At 38.9% G+C, this 19,849-nt stretch overlaps 1 protein-coding gene across 1 annotated transcript; it reads left to right on the top strand.

Moving 5' to 3' along the window:
• Positions 1 to 17,038: 17,038 nt before the first annotated feature.
• On the top strand, positions 17,039 to 18,115 carry FANCF (FA complementation group F; the record flags this gene model as incomplete). The annotated part of the gene is made up of 1 exon (XM_082284409.1): positions 17,039 to 18,115. One exon carries the CDS (start codon positions 17,039 to 17,041, stop codon positions 18,113 to 18,115), a length of 1,077 nt encoding a protein of 358 aa, XP_082140535.1.
• Between the last annotated feature and the right edge of the window lie 1,734 nt (positions 18,116 to 19,849).

Below are 19,849 nucleotides of genomic sequence, written 5' to 3'. Positions count from 1 at the left end.
GGACCTCAGTTACTACATTGATAAAGATGATTTAAATCCCTACCTATACTGGGTAGGCCTCATAACACCTTCCTTTCACCTTTCACTTCTTGGAGTGAAATCAATGATACCCTCACATACAGAACTCTAAACTTTTCTAACTATAGCTCATACTACACTGTCTTCTTCACAAGACGATGTAGCAATTGAAAGTGATTGAGATGTATAGCAACTTAATCTGACTCAGATATCTGTCAGAACTAGCCCAAATGTAAATGAAGCGATGGTCTCCATTCCTGTTCCTTATATTTTGCAAGACCTAGATTTTGTGGTTGGTCTCTACTTGGGATGGACAAATCATTAAAATAGGATGCTATCTGAGGTCACATAGAAGCACCAGATTTTAACTGCTGACATCACAAGAAGAGCAATGAGAAAAAGAGGATCTAAACAGCTATCACTGCCACATTGTCTTCTTGTGTGTGTTTCGGAATAATTTTATCAGCTTGTTGTTTTATAGTAGCTGAAACAAAATACAACTAATTTTCATACGAATTAACAGATGAATGCTGTGCTTTGGGAGGCAATTTTTACAAAGAGTTCTCATGCACACATTGCAATTTCTTGAAACCTGCAAAATTTCCAGACCAAGAATACCAGAAGACCAATTAGTTTTTCAGGAACTCAAAAATTATTTTAAACAAAAATTTAACGTACTGTTAGAAGGAAAATGTTCTAACAGTAATAATGTCTGCCCACCCACTTCCCCCATGGCTGGTCAAATTCCTGCCTTCCTTCTTTTTCATTTTGCTTTCAACGCCTTCCTTCTCTTGACATGTACCTAGGTTTCTCTTAAATCATTAAGATTCATCGCTTCAATTTTCCTTCCCTTTAACTTATTCCTTTTGTTATTGGGCTTTGTATGAAAACAGTTTCTTGAGTTTTTTTTTATAGTAAATCAGGTCCCAATTCTATCCCTCACAGTGAAACTCCCATTAATTAAATCAGATTAGGCGCTTTTTTGAGCCTAGGTACTAAGAACAAAATTATCAGCAGCTATTCCAAATCTGAGAGAACTGCAGATAACTATAGATACAGCTTTAAATCTCTTCTTACAGAGAAGTATATGGACTCAATTCAAAGCCTTCCTAGCTTCATCATAACCACACTGATATTTTCCCACAACACTTCAGTCTATACTAGTCAGAGGCATAATTGTAATATTTTACTGAATGGGGAAAAATGTATTTAAGTAGGAGAGGTAGTGATTTGATACCTCTAGATGAAAATGCTAAGGTCAATCCCAAAGCAAATATGTGGCATACAGAGGTATTTTATGTGAGACAAATGTGTCTTTCTTCCCTACTGACTACCTAATGAAAACACAGCAATTTCATCAAACTACACTAGCCTAGACACTGGAACAAATTCTGCAGTCCAATTTAGGATCCTGTTTCCATATCAAAGCCCCATAAATCAGGAATATTTGGCAATCTCACAAGTTCAGTTCTATTTTTCTTACATTGCTTTATCTGTGAAGCAAAAAATTCTACCCTATTCAAAGTGATGCACACTCACAAAATGTGTAATTTGTAATTAACCTGCCTTTGTAACAAGGTGTAGGAGCTTGGGGTGGGTTGGACGGTCGGGACGGACGGAGACGAGAGATCTCTGAAGTCAGATCTTGGAACATGCGGTTTATTGCAATGGGCGTGGGTACAGGGGCACTGCTTAGAGCTGCCAACCGCAGCTTGGAGCAGGCCCAAGAGAGCAAGAGTGTAAAAGTAAGAGCAAGTAGGTGAGAGTGGAGTAAGAGTGAGCGAAGAGGAGGTAAGTAAGAGAGTAAGCGGGTAAGGGAGTAAGTAGAGTGGATCGTGAAGTCCTCGTTACAATACAATAAATCATCTTCTGTACTGAATATTCTAATTTTCACTAACCAATCTAATACAAGATACAAATCCTATAGCATTTACATACAGCCTATAAGAGTTCTTATATTACCATAGAGTGTTACATCTTAACTCCTAAAAACTACTCTTTGGACCCCTTCTGCTGAGCTAGTAGGGTCTGCTCTGACCCTTGGACCTGCCTGCAAGCAGAGGGTATTGTTCAATCAAGAGGGGATTACCTTCAGTCGGCCATACCATTGTTTTCCAGTTGTTCAGTAACTAAGACTTGGTATCTCAAAGGTGGCCTTCATTTCGATGTCACTTATAGTTTTCATATTCCCAAAATCTTTTGTCAGGCAATCATATTTATAAGGCTTTCCTGTTTCATCTTCCCCAACACAAGGCAATTAAGGATTCATGGCTAGCAAGTAAAGGAAGAGAGACAGAATGGTCCTTACAGGTGAAAATTAGGTGCATGCTTAGATTTCTGCAAGTTTTGAGTTTCTTCCCACGCTGCCTTCACAGTTCTCCCAACATTTTTCCTGGTGCTTCTGACACAGCATTTATCCCCTAACCCTATACTTTCTCTATCAACATTCCAAATTAAGATTCCTCAGAAGCAATTGTTGAGATGCTACCTCTATTGCTATTTTTTTCCAGGACTTTTTTCCAACTATCAATTCAAACAGTCGATCTTATACCTTAAGGAATGCTTCAAGTCCAGCATTCCTTTTCATTCTTCTATTACAGTGTCATCATCAAAGCATTCCTAATGGAAAGAACACCATTCCCTCTGCACCATACTACATTGCCAAATGAAACGGGGTGAATGCCAGGTCATTTAATAAGTTATTCCTGTCTTGTGGGGTTGGGAGATTCGGTTCCTTTTCCCAGCTCTGCAAATGTATCTGTTCTATGAGTTCTGCTAAATCACTTTTTATTTTAGTTTTCCCATCTGTAAAATAGACATTCATAAAACATAATCTCATAAAGTAGTCTGATGCAAGTGCACACCAAAAATTGTATAAAGATGGGCTTGATTTATTAAGTTGATTTATAGAAGCATCCTGCGCATATTTCCCTTCCCTGTCTTTCCTTCTTCCTTACACTGCAAGCCATGTATCTGGTAAAATGCTAATAGAGAAGGGAAATAAGGTGGTTTGGGAATAATCTTGGCTCTGGTTATCACTTGCTGTCATACCAAAATAAGAAATGTGTGTGTGATCCTAAAGTATTTAAGGAAAAGTTATTTAATCTTGCAGATGCTTCAGAGGTACAATCTATAACATGATTTTTGAGTATATCTCATGAGGGTTGTGAGGCAAGGGGCGCCTATTAAACATTTTGATGTCACAGACAGAAGATTCAACAAATTATAAATACGACTTCTTTAATGTATTACCTCTTTTACAAGCATTCTTGCTGTGAAGAGGTTGATCAATAGCAGAATCACCTCTGTGATCTTATACTTCATGTAAGGACACATTTCCTTTCCTTCAGGAGAAAATTCCCAGTTCACAGCATTACAATCTGAAACAAGATAAGGGAATATCTAATTGCTGACAAAAAACTAGTGTTTATATTTTTAGTATGTTACTTCAGCACCTGCAATCCACAGATCATCCTTTTCCAGTTTACCCTTTTCTTCATTGGGAATGATTCTTTATTCTGTTAACCATATCAATGTCAAAAATCTGGAGCTGGTTTTGTTCAACAATGTACACATTTAGTTTTCCTCTTGGGAGAGCCTGATGCATCTCTTTTTATGCTATAGCCAATGCCTTGGGCATGTTTTCCTAACTGAGGTTGGCCAAAACTGTTCTGCTTTCCTGCTGCCTGTCATAGGCTGAATTACAAGCAATGGTGGGACTGGTTACCCAGCTCCCCACATTAATGACATATGTTGCTTAAATGCATTGGGAAACTTTTAGTAAGATCAAATTGCAGAACAACTTCAAAATCAAATGCCCAAAACCAACAATGAGGAGAGAAAGACAGAGACAGAAAGCTAGTTTTTTAACCTTGTGAACATTATAGCCATGCTTACAAATAAGACCAGAGTCATAATTCCATTATTAAAACTTTTTCTCTGTAATCTTTAAATTTAGGACATTTCTATTTCTCCATCTGCCACAAGTCCAGGCAAAGAGCCCACAAAATAATTAAAACAAGAAATAATTCAACAAATGTGAAAAAACAGCTTATAAAATATTGTAGGTCTGACAAGTGAGAAGAATTAGGCACAAAGTAGACCAAATAACTAAGACTAAATATTCAGAATGGTTATCTGAATTATACGACAGCATGAGATGCTAGTAATTCCATATGGAATTTGCTACCAAATATGGTACATTGTATCTGTGGCCCTCAGGCTTCACTAGAAAAAAAGAAAAAAATAATAAAAGAAAACCAGTAATCTAAAATACTGCAGTCTTGATATACACAAGTGCTAGGGTCTAAATCCATCATAAGGACCTATATTTCCACCCTCATAGCCATAGATGTGAAATTTTGATCTGTAGAAAAAATGTATGGTAAACAAAATTATGCAGTGATCTACCATGGCGTAACTGGTGATACACTAAGTCTTCCTGGACAGAGATAAAAATTATAATGTTCTTCAGCTAACTTAAATTTTTATTACTCCAATAATAAAACCAGATCATTAACCTAGCAATAAATAGGTAGCCTAAGTTGAATATATAATTATATTTTATATCCTATGAATAGGCTGAGTTCACTGCCTGCTTCTCCATGAGATACTATAAAAGGCAAATAAGAAGAAATGCTGTGATACTGGAATGTTAATACTTAATGACTCAAAAAATCAGCCATTTACAAAAGCGACAGGTGCTTTTGCAGATGATGTGCAAAGTAATTGCCCAGGTGCAGAGGAGGTGCACAAGCTGGGAGCTACAAACTGGGTTTTGTGCCAAATAAGAAGCTGATAAGAAGCAGATCCTTCAAGATGGGACAGTGCTTTTTATCATGCCAATCTCCTCCCTTATATAATTGGCTCAGGTGTGAAAACTCCTCTGGAAGAAGTACCGCTACATTCTCATGTAGACCTGAATGTATTTATCCCTCTGATGGGCCATAATTGGCTCAACTACACTGATGTGAGAGGCAGCTGTCATGTCCTAGAAGGTGTCATAAACCAGCGAAGACCCTCAAAGTGCCCTGTGATCCAAAGTGTTACAGCATACAGTGTAAAACTCCCACCTGGATCTGAGCCTATATTAACCAATCGAACTTTGTGTTTCATGGGCTCTCCTCACCCCTGATGTATCAAGAATGCGACCATCGCTTTGACCAAGGGACATCGAAAGTGTAACAATCAAGTGTCCTTGCTTAATCCACAGGTGGTGACTATGTATCTTTCTACTCTTATACTTTCTTTTCTTTTCCTTCATACGTGTTTGGAAGTGTTATCTTTATATTGCTATATTACAATAGATAATAACCAAACCAGCTACATACCTCCTTTTCATCGCAACCAAATAAACCCTACACACATATATATAAATAATAATAATAATAAAATAATTATATATATATATATATATAACCATTGATCATTCAGGGTTATTTTTCTCTAATCTACCCCAAGGGATCTATTAACAAGAACCTGGGCTACCCTTGTCTTCTGGGGCAAGTCATAACAAATGTAAAAATGTGAATGAAGCCAAGAGACTACACTTCAGTGAAAGTACAAAGTATTGCACTACTGAACAAGTACAAAGAATGCCAGGCCCACAGCATGTAAATTTTCAAAAAAGAGAGTTTGGAATAGCTTTCCTTGAAAATATATTTTAAAAAATTAATAAAAGGCTACAGAGTCTCCCAGTTTTCTAAAGGGCAACAGAACCCTCCCCTGGGATATGGTACAATTCCACTGATTTTGCTGAACATGGCAGACTAGTTACAACTGACTGGGTGTTTTCAGTGAGCTGTTAAGAACTGGGTTGCTGAATCACTTTAGAGACAAATTTAGTGGGAAATCCATGACCAAACCTTGTGGATTAAATCTGTGTTTATATCCATTAATACAATAACTGGAGAGATGCTTGGAACAGGACTGAAGTTACTATTTGTAATTTATTCATGTAAAATAAAAATTTAAAAATTAAGTAAGATCCATACTGTTATTTTGGGCCAATATCTTTGTCAGTACTTCCCAAGTACTAGTTAATTCAAGTTACCTGAGACAGTGATGCATTGGCTATAGTAGCAAGTCAGGCAGAAGGCATCTATTCACAGAACAAATTACCGAGAACCAATAATTTTTGTATAACTTGAAACTTTCATGTTTGCTATGAATCCTAAATACACACATTGCAAAATTTTCACAGGGGAATGATTTCAAAAACTGTAAAAGCAAAGACCTGGAAACTAGGAAGAACAAAATGATTTCAGGAATCCAGACAAATAAATAATACACCCTGAATATATTGTAACTAAAGGAGACACAAACATTTTCTGTTCTGAATATCAGCCCATTCTAAGCCTACTCTCTGAGGAACCACTGCATCCTAGCAGGCAGTCTCTGCATTTCCAGTTCCATGTCTTCTGTGTTTCTTTGCACACCAGCAAATGAAATGGTAGTTTTGAACCAGGACATGTATCTTGATTTTGTCAACAGGACAGGGATTGACAAGACCCTTTCTTCTTTCCCAAGTTCTTTGAATAGAATAGATAAACCATACTGATTTTATGTAAACTAGCATTTTGATTTAGCCCAAGTAATTTTACTTCCTAACTTTATTTAGTAGAAAATTCTAACCTCTCATTCGTAGAGAAATTACTGTTTTGATTGCAAAGACCACTAAAGAAAATAGAACCAAATTGCATTCTGAGATTAAAAAATTACTCAGATTACCCCATGGAAATTTTCTGGACTATTTCCTTGGATAAATCATTTCTGCACTGTAGTTCATAGCATCTATTCACTGCAGTATTTAGGTGAGTTACACACAGATTACAAACTGTTGTGTTTCCCATACAAATCCTGACTGCTGCCAGATGCACAGGATGCTTTCACTACATGAATGAGGATCCCTAACTTGGACACAATCACCTCTGTTAATACAGAAATTTTCAAGAGCTCTCAAGACCCTTAGGCATCTGGTTCCCATTGACTTGCTATTGTGGCAAGGTGCCTAACTCCCTTTGGAGGTTTAGAACTGTGAATCATCGGCAAGTTTTGTCTCGAAGACTTGATCCATATTGTCCCTTTTCTAAGAACTATTAGATCCAACTCTTTCTACAAAAACCAAAGGGACCAATTCCAGCTCCCAAGGGTTGTAAGTTGTCAGTTAACAGAACTTAACACTCTTTCAAAGGCTGATGAGCATCAGCATTTCACAGAGAGAAAAGCAGACACAATACTTTTTCAGTGTTTCATGTCATTTTCCCCATGCAGAATATAAAACTCAAATACATTTCTGAGAGAGTAATTATTCCTTGATGAAGTTACCAATATATTTTTCTCAAAATAACAGAAGCTTTTGCAATACCAAGAAATATGAGGATACTTTCAACAGTGCTTTCTACTAAGAGTAGTGTTTTTGCTCTTTTTGTTAGAACAAAAGGAATTAATATGAATTTTATTATTTCCAGGTTTAATACTGGGCTACTGCTACTTTTTTTTTCACAAAAAAGACCTTTACTAAATCAGACCTTTCTTTTAGACTTTTTCTTTAGTTCTAGGAATTAATCTTCACTCATCACCATCACCCCATCCATAAGTACAAACTGCACAAGAATTTTCTTTTGCTGACTTTTAGGTTTATGCAAATATCTTCTGTGCTAGAATCTCATCTCTGCTGCCTTTTTTTTAGCCCATTGTTATTCTTTTCTACAAGTACAAGTCAACACTGCTAATTGGGAAAGCAAATAGCAACATTTCAGGACCAGCTATGAATTAGCATATCATACTACATACATTACCTATATTGTCATGCTTTTTGAATATACACAAAAGCTCCAATCTTTGCCATTACACAAACCCTTAAGTGCACTGGACTAGGAATCATGTCAGACAACCAAGATAATATGCAATTGACATGAAATACACAAACCTAACTGCTATAGAAATGGCAACACCAAAACATTTTGGTTTCTGGGCCTTTTTACTAATTAAATACCTCTGTTTTCTGTAAAAAGTGGAAAAAACTTCTTAAAGAACACCATTAAGTTAAAAACTCTGGAGTTAGGAAAAATCCTTTAACTGCTAGAGGCATTTTTGAGACAGGTACACAACTCGCTATTAGCAAGCAGCTGTCAATAGAAACCAAAATCACTGTACTATTTTACTGTACTATTGCTCCTATAAGTGGCTGTATGAGTTTTAATGATCAGCTTCTAGAGGACATTATGAGTGTAGATAACATAATCCAGTATTCCTTTATATGTGTTTATATAAATAAACCAACAAATAAAAAAAAACCCTTTCAATTTTCTTAAACAGGAAGGAAAATCCCTTCAAAGCTTTGCATTAACATTTGCTTGATTAAGGCACTTATATGATTTTTTTTTTATGGGATGTTCTTCTTGATATACTAGGATGGAGAAAAGTAAAATCTTTTAACCTTAATGAGATTCACATATAAGCTCCCCTTCACTTCAAGAATGATTCTTACCATCCCACTCTCCCACATTTGCTTCACAATGAAAAGGATGTTAAAATGGAAAATCAGATTAGTTTGTAAGTATTAACCAATGATCTTCTTAGCAAAGACTGAAAAAAAATTTATGTATACATTCTGTGGTTCCCATTTCCTTGGTTTTATTGTTTTTATGTAAATTCTCCCAGGATTTTTCAGGTTATATGTCTGGAAGCTGCAGCCATTCAGCAGAGTAAAATTTGAGAGAATAATGAGAAATGTGCTGGAAAAATTCACATAAAAGCTTTGGAGACATGAAAATGGAAACAACAGATACAAAATAGCCTTATCACTCAAAAAAAGAAATGTCTACCCCGTGTGTGCATATATGTGTTTTAGTGCAGCTCTCTCTGAATACACAGATGTATTATTCGTAAAGACACTGTATAGAACTGCAGAGTGGTATCTGACAATTTTGAGATGTTTTCAGGATATTAAGGCAATGAAAATGAATAATCCAAATGACTTCTGGTATTAGAACCCAGACATACATATAAATATCTCTATACATAGCTGTCTTGCATAGAGTTTTATATATCTTTTTATGTAAATGAAAAATATTACCAAATCCAACATGAAAATGTGTTTATGAGATCTCCCTGAACTCTTGTGAATGACAGCAATTTAGGTGTCATGGAAATACACAGAATCTACAACTAGGAAAGAATTTTTACTTGTTATTCTTAAACATTAATATTTTTTTTCTTCCAGTACTCTTATAGCCACTTTGTCATTCAATACTAAACCTGTGACACTAGACTAAGCTGAGTCAAACTATTCTTCACTTCATACAAGTACCAGAGTATTACACATCAAACTTCCAAACCTTTAGAAATAGCCAGCCTTTATGACTCAAGTTTCATGGAATATTATTTTCAGAGGATTCTGATAAGATGATCTCTAAAACAGACAGCTCTTTAAGACAGTTCTTAACAAGCACCCAAAAAGAGGGGGCATGGGTTCAAGCTGGAAGAATGGTTCAGAAGGATGAATTTGTGCACCTGATCCCATAAGAAAAGTACTTAAAATAAGTAGATAAGAATTTCCTTGGCTTAAAGGAAAAGAGGGCACGTAGGCAAGCTCATCAGTACATGCTATGACCTATCAAGCCCATCACCACAACAGGCAGCAAATTAAATCTCTCTAAAGGCAGTCACAAACAAAGGCAAGTGACCAAAGCACACAGCTTAATACTTTACCATTCATCAGTTGAGCAACATTAATGCATGCTCTTATCCCACAGCAAATATAAGCTAAAAATGCATTAACTCAAACAACCTCAGGCAAAACTAGTTGTAGCTAATACACACATAACAGCTGCAACTTTTTTTTGGAGTGCATACATGATCATTTAACAAGGCTCATATGGTGCAAGGGAACTTTGAATGTCTAATTTCACTTCTAATTGATTATTCACATAGAAAAAGATGACTCCATTTGCCAACCAATTACAATTACACTTATGTTTATGTCTATGATACTGAAGAGCTATACCCTAGCTTAACAGTTTTGCTAGTATAGTTCTGACTCATAGTATCAAAATTAGAAATAGAGCTAGGCAGCAAAGCCTGTCTTTTTATACAATTTTCCTAAAAATTTCGTTCTGGTATAGCCAGACATAGGTGAAGTTCCTAATTAGAGTGAAAATTAGGTTATCTCAGTGGCATGTTACATATAGCATTCTTTCAACATGCTGATTTTCAATCAATTTTCATCTAGTGCATTGCAAAACTGATGCTTGACCACTGACACCAGTTACTAAAATCATAGCCTTACTCATCACAAATGGGCATTGCTACTAATACACTGATACACTTCAAGCAGGACTCACAAAGAGGTTTCAGGGGAAATCCCCCGATGACAGATATGCCTTTTGTACAGTCTAAGGCTCATGCTGATGTACAAATTAGTAGGTTCAACACCTTTATTATGCAATTTGATCTGTTCTAATACCAAAAGCCCACCACAGCCTTGCTCTTTTTTGAGATAATGAGAGATTACATTGACACACAAAAAAATGAATCTAAGTTCCTCATCAGAAGGTATGGAAGGGGTGACAGTCTGCCAGGTAGTGGTTTGACTAATAACCTCAGTTTTCCACAGAGTTTGTTGCAGAAATAGAAAGAAATTGTACAAGAATGGTTCACAAGTTTAGAGTCTTCACTACGTGTAAGATAGTAAGTGTGGCAAACTTGTGCCTAACACACAATTTGAGGCAGCTAAACAAGTCTCCTTACAGTTAGAATGTGAATATTAGTGCCAGAAATATAGAAGATGATCATACATGTCTCTCAATGTATTCATTTTCGTAATTTACAATAACACCCCCTTACCTAAGGAAAGACCATTTTGGAGTTTTATAATGCCAGTTAGAATGAGTAAACAATGTCCTACACTTCTGTTCAGGAGAAATAGTATAACCATTTTATAGCCAGTATGACTTCTGAGAGGAAGGAAAATATAACAATGAAACCCAGACTTCTGGCTACTTTGATCAATTTTGCCTCAAAACTGGTATTTCCTGCCAGGGTGAATTTCACTGGCTTCATAACCAGAGTGAAGAAACTCACTAGTTCCATAAAACTTCATATGAATGTTTTACTTGACTTCTCAGCTTAGATAAAACAGCAGAGTAATTCATATTAAATGCAAGGCTTGCGAAACTGTTTTGCAGTGCTTCACTGAAAAGTGGGCTTGTTTTCAGGGAGCTGTGAAAATGACTTCCCAGATTTTTGTACCTAACAGACACTTCTCTTACTTCCTTATCAACTTTCTTTGCCATGTATCTTATCAATCAAAAGCTGTAATGGAGGAACATTTACTACAGCTTAACACAAACATAGATGAATACCCTCAAAACTCTTATTTTAATGCTTATTTTAGAGATTAAATAAAAAAAAATAGACTTTGTTGGGGAACAAACAAACATAACAACAAAACAGAAGCAAAACTTACAACACAGGAAACAGTGGCCACCCCTGTTCATACTATCACAGTTACTTAGAAGAAGCATACAGCAGACACGCAAACAATCCAATGTGTTGCAATTGTAAATCTGTAAATCTGCTCTAGCCTATCATTTAAAATATGCCCTGTTCTCTCTTCTGTTTTCTTCTTTGCTTTTAAATAAGACAAAACAAAGGTTATTTTTTCAGACTGTGTAATGAAGTGATAATTCTTCTGTATGATTTTCTTTAAGGTATACCTATTACCATATCCCGCAGCTGTATGGAGGAAGAGAGATATCCAACAGGCAGGAATTGTGCAGAAAGATTGATTTATTTAATTATTTTACAAACTCTTTTATAGACTTTTTTCTTCATAGTCTAATTGGACAAAGGATAAGCCACCCCTTGGGGGTGAATGGCTAAAATCCTAAAACACCCATTGTCAAAATATTTTCCTACTGTACTATAAACAAAGCTCTGCAAGGTTGCAGGTGTTCATGGTTTATACACTCTGCAAATATCTTCTGTGAGAGAGAAAAGTATCCCACAGACTTAGAAAGTAGCAAGAAAAATTCTTGCTAGCAGCATTTTTGTATCCACAGTGTACATTGTGAGTTTCACTTCTTGTTAGGTAAGAATAGAGAGACTGTGTAGTTTACGTAACATGAAATACACATCCAAACACACTCAGAGACTACTACAAGTATCATTAATAGAGGATTAATAGAGGTTTATAGATTAATATCAATAGAGGTTGATATTAAACAACCAGTTTGGTTTCTTTTTAAAAAAGTAATCAAGCAGGAAAGCACACTCAGCACACAGTGCTATTTGAAAATCCACATACCATTCTATCCGCCTGTCTTGGGGTTACTTTGTGTATCCCATATAGTTGCCCTATGCCCAGGAATTAATTTTGTGCCTTTCTATGCCTTTAAACTGAGCCTGAGAGGGGGGAGGAAACCCTAAGCAAAACTTCTTCAAAGCAGTTTGCAGCTTGTTCAAGGCCACACAGAGATAGAGACTTTTTTTTTTCAGCTGCGTCAGGGGAGCGAGGAAGCACCCAGCTTGCTGCTTTCCAGTCAGCTTTTGGCCAGTTGTTCAGCTTCTTTTTCTCTGGAGAGAGACTGAGAGTTGAATTTTTTCCCTTTTCTGCTGGACTCCTTCAATATCGGAACACATCGGGAGGACTTTCCACTGAGCACAGAGGGCCTGGCCCTGGGCGAAGTCCCAGCTCCGAACAGACCAAAGGGAGGACTCTGACACTTTCCCAGGTTTTTTCTCCACAGCAAGAGATTTTATTATTTAGCATCATTATTCTTTTCCTGTGTGCTTGTTAAATAAATAGTTTTTATCTCTTTCACTTTCCTTCTAGAAATTTTTTTTTCCCAAACCTGGTGGGGGAGGGATGGTTGTGACCTGCCTTCTCTCAGAGGACATATTTCTAAATTTGGCCAAACCAGCACACCACCCCATCTCTGTGTTCTTACTGTATCTCCTGACATCCTAACATGAACTTTCCCTTTCCTATCCCCTTCCCCAATATTAACTCTCTACCTCACCTCCTCAGTCTCTCAGTACTCTCTTCCTAAGTATCTCCCAACCATCCTAAGGTGTTCCTCAGGTAGAAAACCAACTCAGCACTGTACAGATACTTTTAAACAATAGGTATACAACTCAGCAATACCATTAGGTAGCAACAGTTGTAATATGAGTTGATAGACACTAAGTACAATTTTTGATGCTTAGTAATAATGGTGATTACTATGGAAGAACCCTATGGCTACACAAGCTATTCCTTATCTAGATCCAAGACTGGTCATAGAAAAGAGTACTAGGTCTTAAAAATCATATGCAAATAATTCACCTGTAAGAAAAAGCCAATTTTTCAATTTAATTTGATTTGATTTGATTTGATTTGATTTGATTTGATTGCTACATGGTACATTGCCCCAGCAAATGATTCAACTGATAAATAGATCCCATTCTTGCAGTGGAAGACCCTAGAATGCGTTCTGAGAATGGTCAGGTTCTCAAATAATAACACAAACTTAAGAGAAGAAAAGGAGTTCCTTTAATGGTGAGTGTAGAGAAAGAATTATGGTTTTTACCGACTATTGTAGTGTAACAGAATCATAACAGTCTCACTGATACCTTGTTTCTTTTTCATTCCTTGAAATAATTTTCTAATGCATTCTAATGCAAAACTCTGCTGCTTCTTCACATTAGGCTCTATTTTTTATTATATGCATCCTGATCATGACAGGAGACTCTAAATGCAGCTGCAGTACCTAGAAATACACAAATGTCTTTTTGCATGAACCATTTTATTACAGAGATATCAACCTGTGCCCTTTTGAGGAAAAATGTTGATATTTAGAATTTTCACCCTAAGTAAAAAAAAAAAAAAGCTGAAATATTCAGAGTTTTTCATGAAATGGATATTTAATTTTTCAATTAGCTCTACCGAGACCCATTAGGACACACAGGCCATCTCCTTTCCCATACAAGAGTATTCCAGATAAAAGTGTTTTTTCCAGACTACTTAGAATTTCACAACCTGTTTTTGTTAGTTTCCCGGTGCTGCAAATGTGATTATTTGATTTCTTTCAACTGAAAGATACAGAGACATACACTATGAGGATATAAACTCATATGCTTTATCCAATAAAGAAAAAGAACAGTAATGTGAAAGAATTCTTGTGAAAAGTTGTCTGATGTAAAGGGAAATATCTTTTCCTCTTTATGTCATGGAGCATACGCACCTCCAAAATCAACCCTACCAAAATAAAACATGGAATTCACTGAAACAGTCTTCTTCCTCTGTGCCACAACCCTTCATTCAAGATGTGCTGTATTAAACCAGAGAGGCCTATACATACATGTCTCTATATATATATTACATATTACATACTATATATAAAATTTTAATTATATTCCAACCACTCCAGGTTTCTGTCACTTTTTCATTTAAGTAAAACACAGAGTAACATCCCAAAGTGCTGCACTCAACTGTATGTAACTTCAAAGTTTGCACATTCCATCTTCTCTTCATTGTATATTATTTTATAATATGCATTGGAATATACAGGTAAGGCAGATGATAGGTAAGTATTAATTTGTTAATTACAATAGCAATTCTATTGTTAACAATGCAAGAAATCTCTAGACATCTGTAGCCAATTTAATGTTTAATATCTAACAGAAAGCTTAAAAGAGATTTTTCAGGGGAAAACCATGTATTTTAGAATGGTACCTTGAAATACATTATATTCATAGACATTGAGAGGTTGTTATGAGCTCCTTCAATCACAAACAAGGGCCATAGAATTTCACTCCAATGCCTATATTAGGCCCTTAACCTACAGGTGACTTAGAGCATCAAGCCTACAGCTTCATGTTTTTTTCAATAATAAATAAGAAATATAGGAAATAAGAAAATAGGATAATAGGTCAGATGAGAGATCTGTTTTAGTGGGTGTACTTGAGAAAGACTTTTACTAAACAACCATCTAGGGCAGTCTACAGGAGGGTTTAGAGAGGGGAGCCTAGTATCTAAACCCTTGCAAATTTCTTAATCTGTCTTTTGCTTTATTTTCGAAGTGTGATGTGAATTAGAGAAGCTGGTCACCAACAGCTTTGATGTTACTTTTAGGGCAAGGATCTGTGGACATGAGACAAGGTCTCAGCACATTCCTAGTTAGACACAGAATTCTAATGGGTTCAGTGGCTCTGTCCACACATTTCAGTTTTCCTTAGTGGAAAAGAAAGCAGGAGAAGCAAGTTGTTGACCTCTTTCTTGTCTTTCACCCATGTTAGTTTGAAGTCAGAGCTACAAGTGTTGTGTCTCTTACTATCTAAGCTACCAAGAGTCCTTGCACACTCCATCACCCAAAAATGCTATTTGTTTAATAACAAACTCAGGGGAAACTATTTGCAGCACTAGGATGTATAGAAGAGAACATACATTCTGCATGAGGATGCATAATGCTCTTTCAAGAGAAAGGGCATTATAGTTTGCCCTACAGTAGTGTAGCTCACAGGATTATAGTTTGGTTTCTACTGCTGGTTCCTGCAGTAAATTCCAGTCAAACCTTATTTACTATGCCAGGTGTTGCAAGTGCCTTTCAGAAAGCTAAAGGAGTTGCTTGGGCAGGTTGGCACTGTTGTCCCAGGACAGGACACAGGGCCATGTCCTGCCAGGCTGGGTGAGAAGGGTGTCCACCCTCTTCCCCTGGGCATTGCTGCAACCCAACTCAGCCAAAGGCACCAGGGACTCACCACGCACTCACCAGGCCACTCTGCTACCTCCAGACCTGCTCCATTGGCTAGGATTGTGCCACAGGGCTGGCAAACTTCCAGAGGAATATCCAGCAGCTCCCAAACCTCACAGCTCCAGCACCTGGATGCCACTGGTGCAACCCTGAGGAGCAGGGGCACAAAGGTGCTCCTGTGGAAGCTGCCAGAAGCCAGACCAGCCTGTTCAATTCCACACTCTGAGGGAACATGTAGTGTAGCTCTGTCAAAGAGATGAGGATAGAGGGAGAGAACCTGTAACCCAGCAGAGTGGAAGCCCTTGAGGCAGTGGACATTAGGGAAGCACCTGAGAACAGTCACTCCAATACACAGGCTGTGTGAAGCCATGCCTAATACCCCTTGCTTGCTGCATAAATTTGTCCTTCAGCTAGCAGAGGTGGAAGTAGAGGAGTCACCTCTTGTGACTGCAGAGAGGAGTGGTTGTAGTGTTTCTACCATGTTGTCTGGGGGCATCTGTGTGGGAAATACCAGCAGCGTTAGTGGCCGGGCAGCCAGGGCAGGTGTCTGCCATTACCCCTGCAGGCAGCCAGAGGCTTGGCACAGGTATTCGGAGAAGGCCTGTTGCCCTGGGGAATCGCTAATGAGCTATGAAGCCATTAACTGGAAGGGCAGAAGGGGGAGCCCAGCCCCTGGCCCGTGGGTAGTGATGGGCAGCCAGCCCTGCTCCCTGCTGAGCTCGGACATGGCTGCCCTCCAGGGACTGAGATATCACTGAATTTGGGAAGTACCCCCAAAGGTGGGGCAGGGGGGCTTTGCTCCTGAAGAGGTTTATTTTTTAAGGGATAGTTAGGAATATTATGCTACATATTGCTCTATGCCTCTTAGCATAGACAGACCGGCCGGTCGCGGGAGGTGATTATCCTGCTCTGCTCTGGTGTGGCCTCACCTTGAGTCCTGTGTGTAGCTTTGGGCGACACAATACAAAAAAGAAAGAAAGCTACTGTAGAGCGTCCAAAGGAGGGCAACGAAGATGGTAAGGGGCCTAGAGGGGAACGATTTACTTTAAAAATATATAAAATAATCGTGCTCGGTTTTCATAATTTTAATTCGGCTCAATTTTCCGCTCTCGGCTGAGTGATTGGCCGGAAGGTGAGCGACGACTCCTTTAACAGAAGCTCGATCCGCACCGGATTGACGTCCCCCTCAGCCAATAGAGTTACAAACGCCATCCCTCCGCGGCTCGGGTTGGCCCCGGCTCCCGGCGGGACCCCGCTCAAACCTGTAGCGCCAAGACTGGGGCATGGAGGTAGTGCTGGGGCAGGTGGAGCAGCTGCCGGCACTCCTGGTTGTGTCCCGCTCCGCGTTGGTGCGGGACTGGGACTCCCTCACCCTGGACAGGGCTCTAGAGTGGGCCCGGTATTTCCAGCACCTCTATGATCGGTTCCGTGCCCGGCCCGAGCTCCGGGAGGCCCTCGGGCGGCGGCTGCGCCGGGTTCAGCCGTACCCTCTGCTCGGCTTCCCTACACTGGGCCGCTGCCCACAGCTGGTGGGGCTGGCGCTGCTGGAGAACCGCGCTTTGCCGCCTGCTGCCTGTCGCAGCCTGCTCCGCAGCCTTCTGCAGCCTCCCGGCGCAGGGACCGGCCCCGAGCCCCGTGGCCTGGCGCTGCTCGCCCGCCGCAAGGCCGCGGCCTGTCTGCTGGCGCTGCCCCGCCGCCCGCCGCGGTGTCCCCCCGGGCAAGAGCCGCAGCTGCAGGCGGAGGCGCAGCTGCTGCTGAACCGGCTGCGGGAGGAGGGGCAGGAGGTCGGGGAGGCCGCGGGGCAGCTGCGTTGGTTGTGCGGTGTTCTGGAGCAGGTCCCCCAGCCCCGCGCCTTCGAGGTCGTGGCGGCGGCGCTGGCTCTGCTGAAGCAGGGGAGTGGCGCTGAGCAGGCCGGAGACAGGGATCGAGATGGGACCAGCCTAGACGGGTACCAGGCGAATGCTGCAGAAGACGGATGCACCGCTGGGCTCCTGCTTTCCTGGCTGCTGGGCAACCAGGAGAGATTTTCTGCCTTCTGCCTTCGCCTCTCATGTTCCCTTCTTGCCTTCCTAGCTGGTCACTATTCTCAGTTAAGCAGATCTTATTTGGACCTCTTAACCGCCTGGGGAAGCCACTTGCTCTATGATCCCTTGCAGGGAAGGTGGATTAAAAGTTGCTTTGACAAAGCTGAATTGTCCTGGGAAGAATTAAGGGAGCGCTTCAGCTGCCTCTGTCAGGGATCTACACTGCTTAAGGAACAGACCCAAGCTGCTCTGAAACTCCTGAAGACACAAGATGGAGACTTTAAAGTCTGTGGCCTAAGTGTGTGGAGTGACTTACTGATGGAAGTAGGCTGCTAATGCATGCACACAAAAGCAACATGAAAACTTATAAAATCAAGCAAATCTGGTTAACTTTATTTAATGTAAAAGGCAAGACAACTACACCTCACTTTGTTGAAAACAAAATGTTACTGTAACTGCTGATCACAATGGTTCTGACTGCAGCTGGTTCTGAAGTCTTTCAGGAAGGCCTGGTGATTTCTTGTAATTGTGCTGTTATTTCTGGTCAACACAGAAAATTTCTTCCTTTTCAGTACTTGCTGATTAGTTATCTAATAAAACGAAGAAAATCCTTTATGCTTCAAATATGGAGTAGTTTCTGTTTAGAAAGTATGGCAGTTCAGATATGGTTGTGGTAGTAATTTTTCTAAGTCTTGGAAGCTGAGCAAAAAAGGTTCAAAGGGAGGGTGGAGTTTCAAATGTGGAAACCCCAGATTCAGGGTTCATTTAGTAGTGATTGTCCTTATTGGGCTGTCTGCTCTGGTGGCCACTTCCATGCTTCTATAGCTCTTGCACATGACTTAGCCCCAGGCTCAGTGAAGAAAGTGAGAGGAAGCCAACTGGAACATTTGAAAAGTTCTAAAATAGAAGTCTTTATTAGTTGCTATGTTATTTGATAATACACAGGTATTTCCTAAGAAAATGGCAGTAAATTGTAGGATGTTCTGTGTGGTTTTCTTCCCATTTCCATAATTTATTTCATGATTCATTGCTTTGTGAAGCAGAGAAGTGAGTGAACAGCAAACTTTTTTATTGTATGTATATATAATATGTATTAAATATTTATAAAACTTTGTCTATATACGTACACAAAATTTTATATAATTGTATGTATAAAGTATGTGGTATGTAGTATATATATTATTTCCCCTCTTTGTTATTTTATGTTTTATCTGTTTGTGTGAGGAAAACTTGAACAGGGTAGTTTCTACCTTTCCAATGTCATTAAAATTCGTATTGCAATGCAGAAGTAATGTGTATATTTAGCTCTGTAAAATAGTATTGCCAAAAGTGAGCACTATAAAAAGAGAATAGTCAAGGAAGATGAAGGAAACATATAGAACTACTGCAAAAAGAGTTATTCATTAATCTTTTGTGTGGAGGACCTATCAGAGTTCCTGCAGACCATATTCTTAGAGTTTCAAGATCAATTGAGACATCTCTTTTGTTGCAAAAGTCCTTTAGAAGGGGTTAGAAGATTGTTCACTTAAAGCAAACAAGCTATTAAATGTATAAACTGTATTGGAGCTAATTAGAGTAGTAGTCTGTATTATGACAAGAAATAGTGTATATAACTATGGCTGATAATTCTGTATGGCACAACTAGAGTGGGAAGAATCTTGTGCTTTTGAAATGGAAGCAATTAGTACAAGGAAAAGAAATGATGCTTATTTGAACTTGTATGGAAGTAATTAGAGACATACACAAGTTCTTTTCCTTCCCCTATTCTAAAACAGAAGAGATACTTAGGGGTAGCACCATTATATAGTTAGAAGGACAGGCTACTAACCTATCAAAAATACAACTATTTTCTTTGTATTCCTTACTATGTCACTTCAGTGAGACAATTAAATTTTGGAGATCGGTGGATGAACATATTCTAAAAGTACAACTATGGCAGTTGTCTTTCTCTGTCTTAAATGGAGTTGTTGCCCCTTCTGGAACTTGAGGTCAGTCTTAAAAGACATCAATGTCAGTGGACCTCCTGACTGAGTCAGTATTTCTGTGGTATTAAAAAAAAAAAAAAAAGAA

Source organism: Coloeus monedula (genome assembly GCF_965178545.1).
Source record: "Coloeus monedula genome assembly, chromosome: 6".
NCBI lineage: Eukaryota > Metazoa > Chordata > Aves > Passeriformes > Corvidae > Coloeus > Coloeus monedula.
The sequence above is the reverse complement of the archived record's forward strand: the minus strand, read 5'-3'. Positions and strand labels throughout refer to the sequence as shown.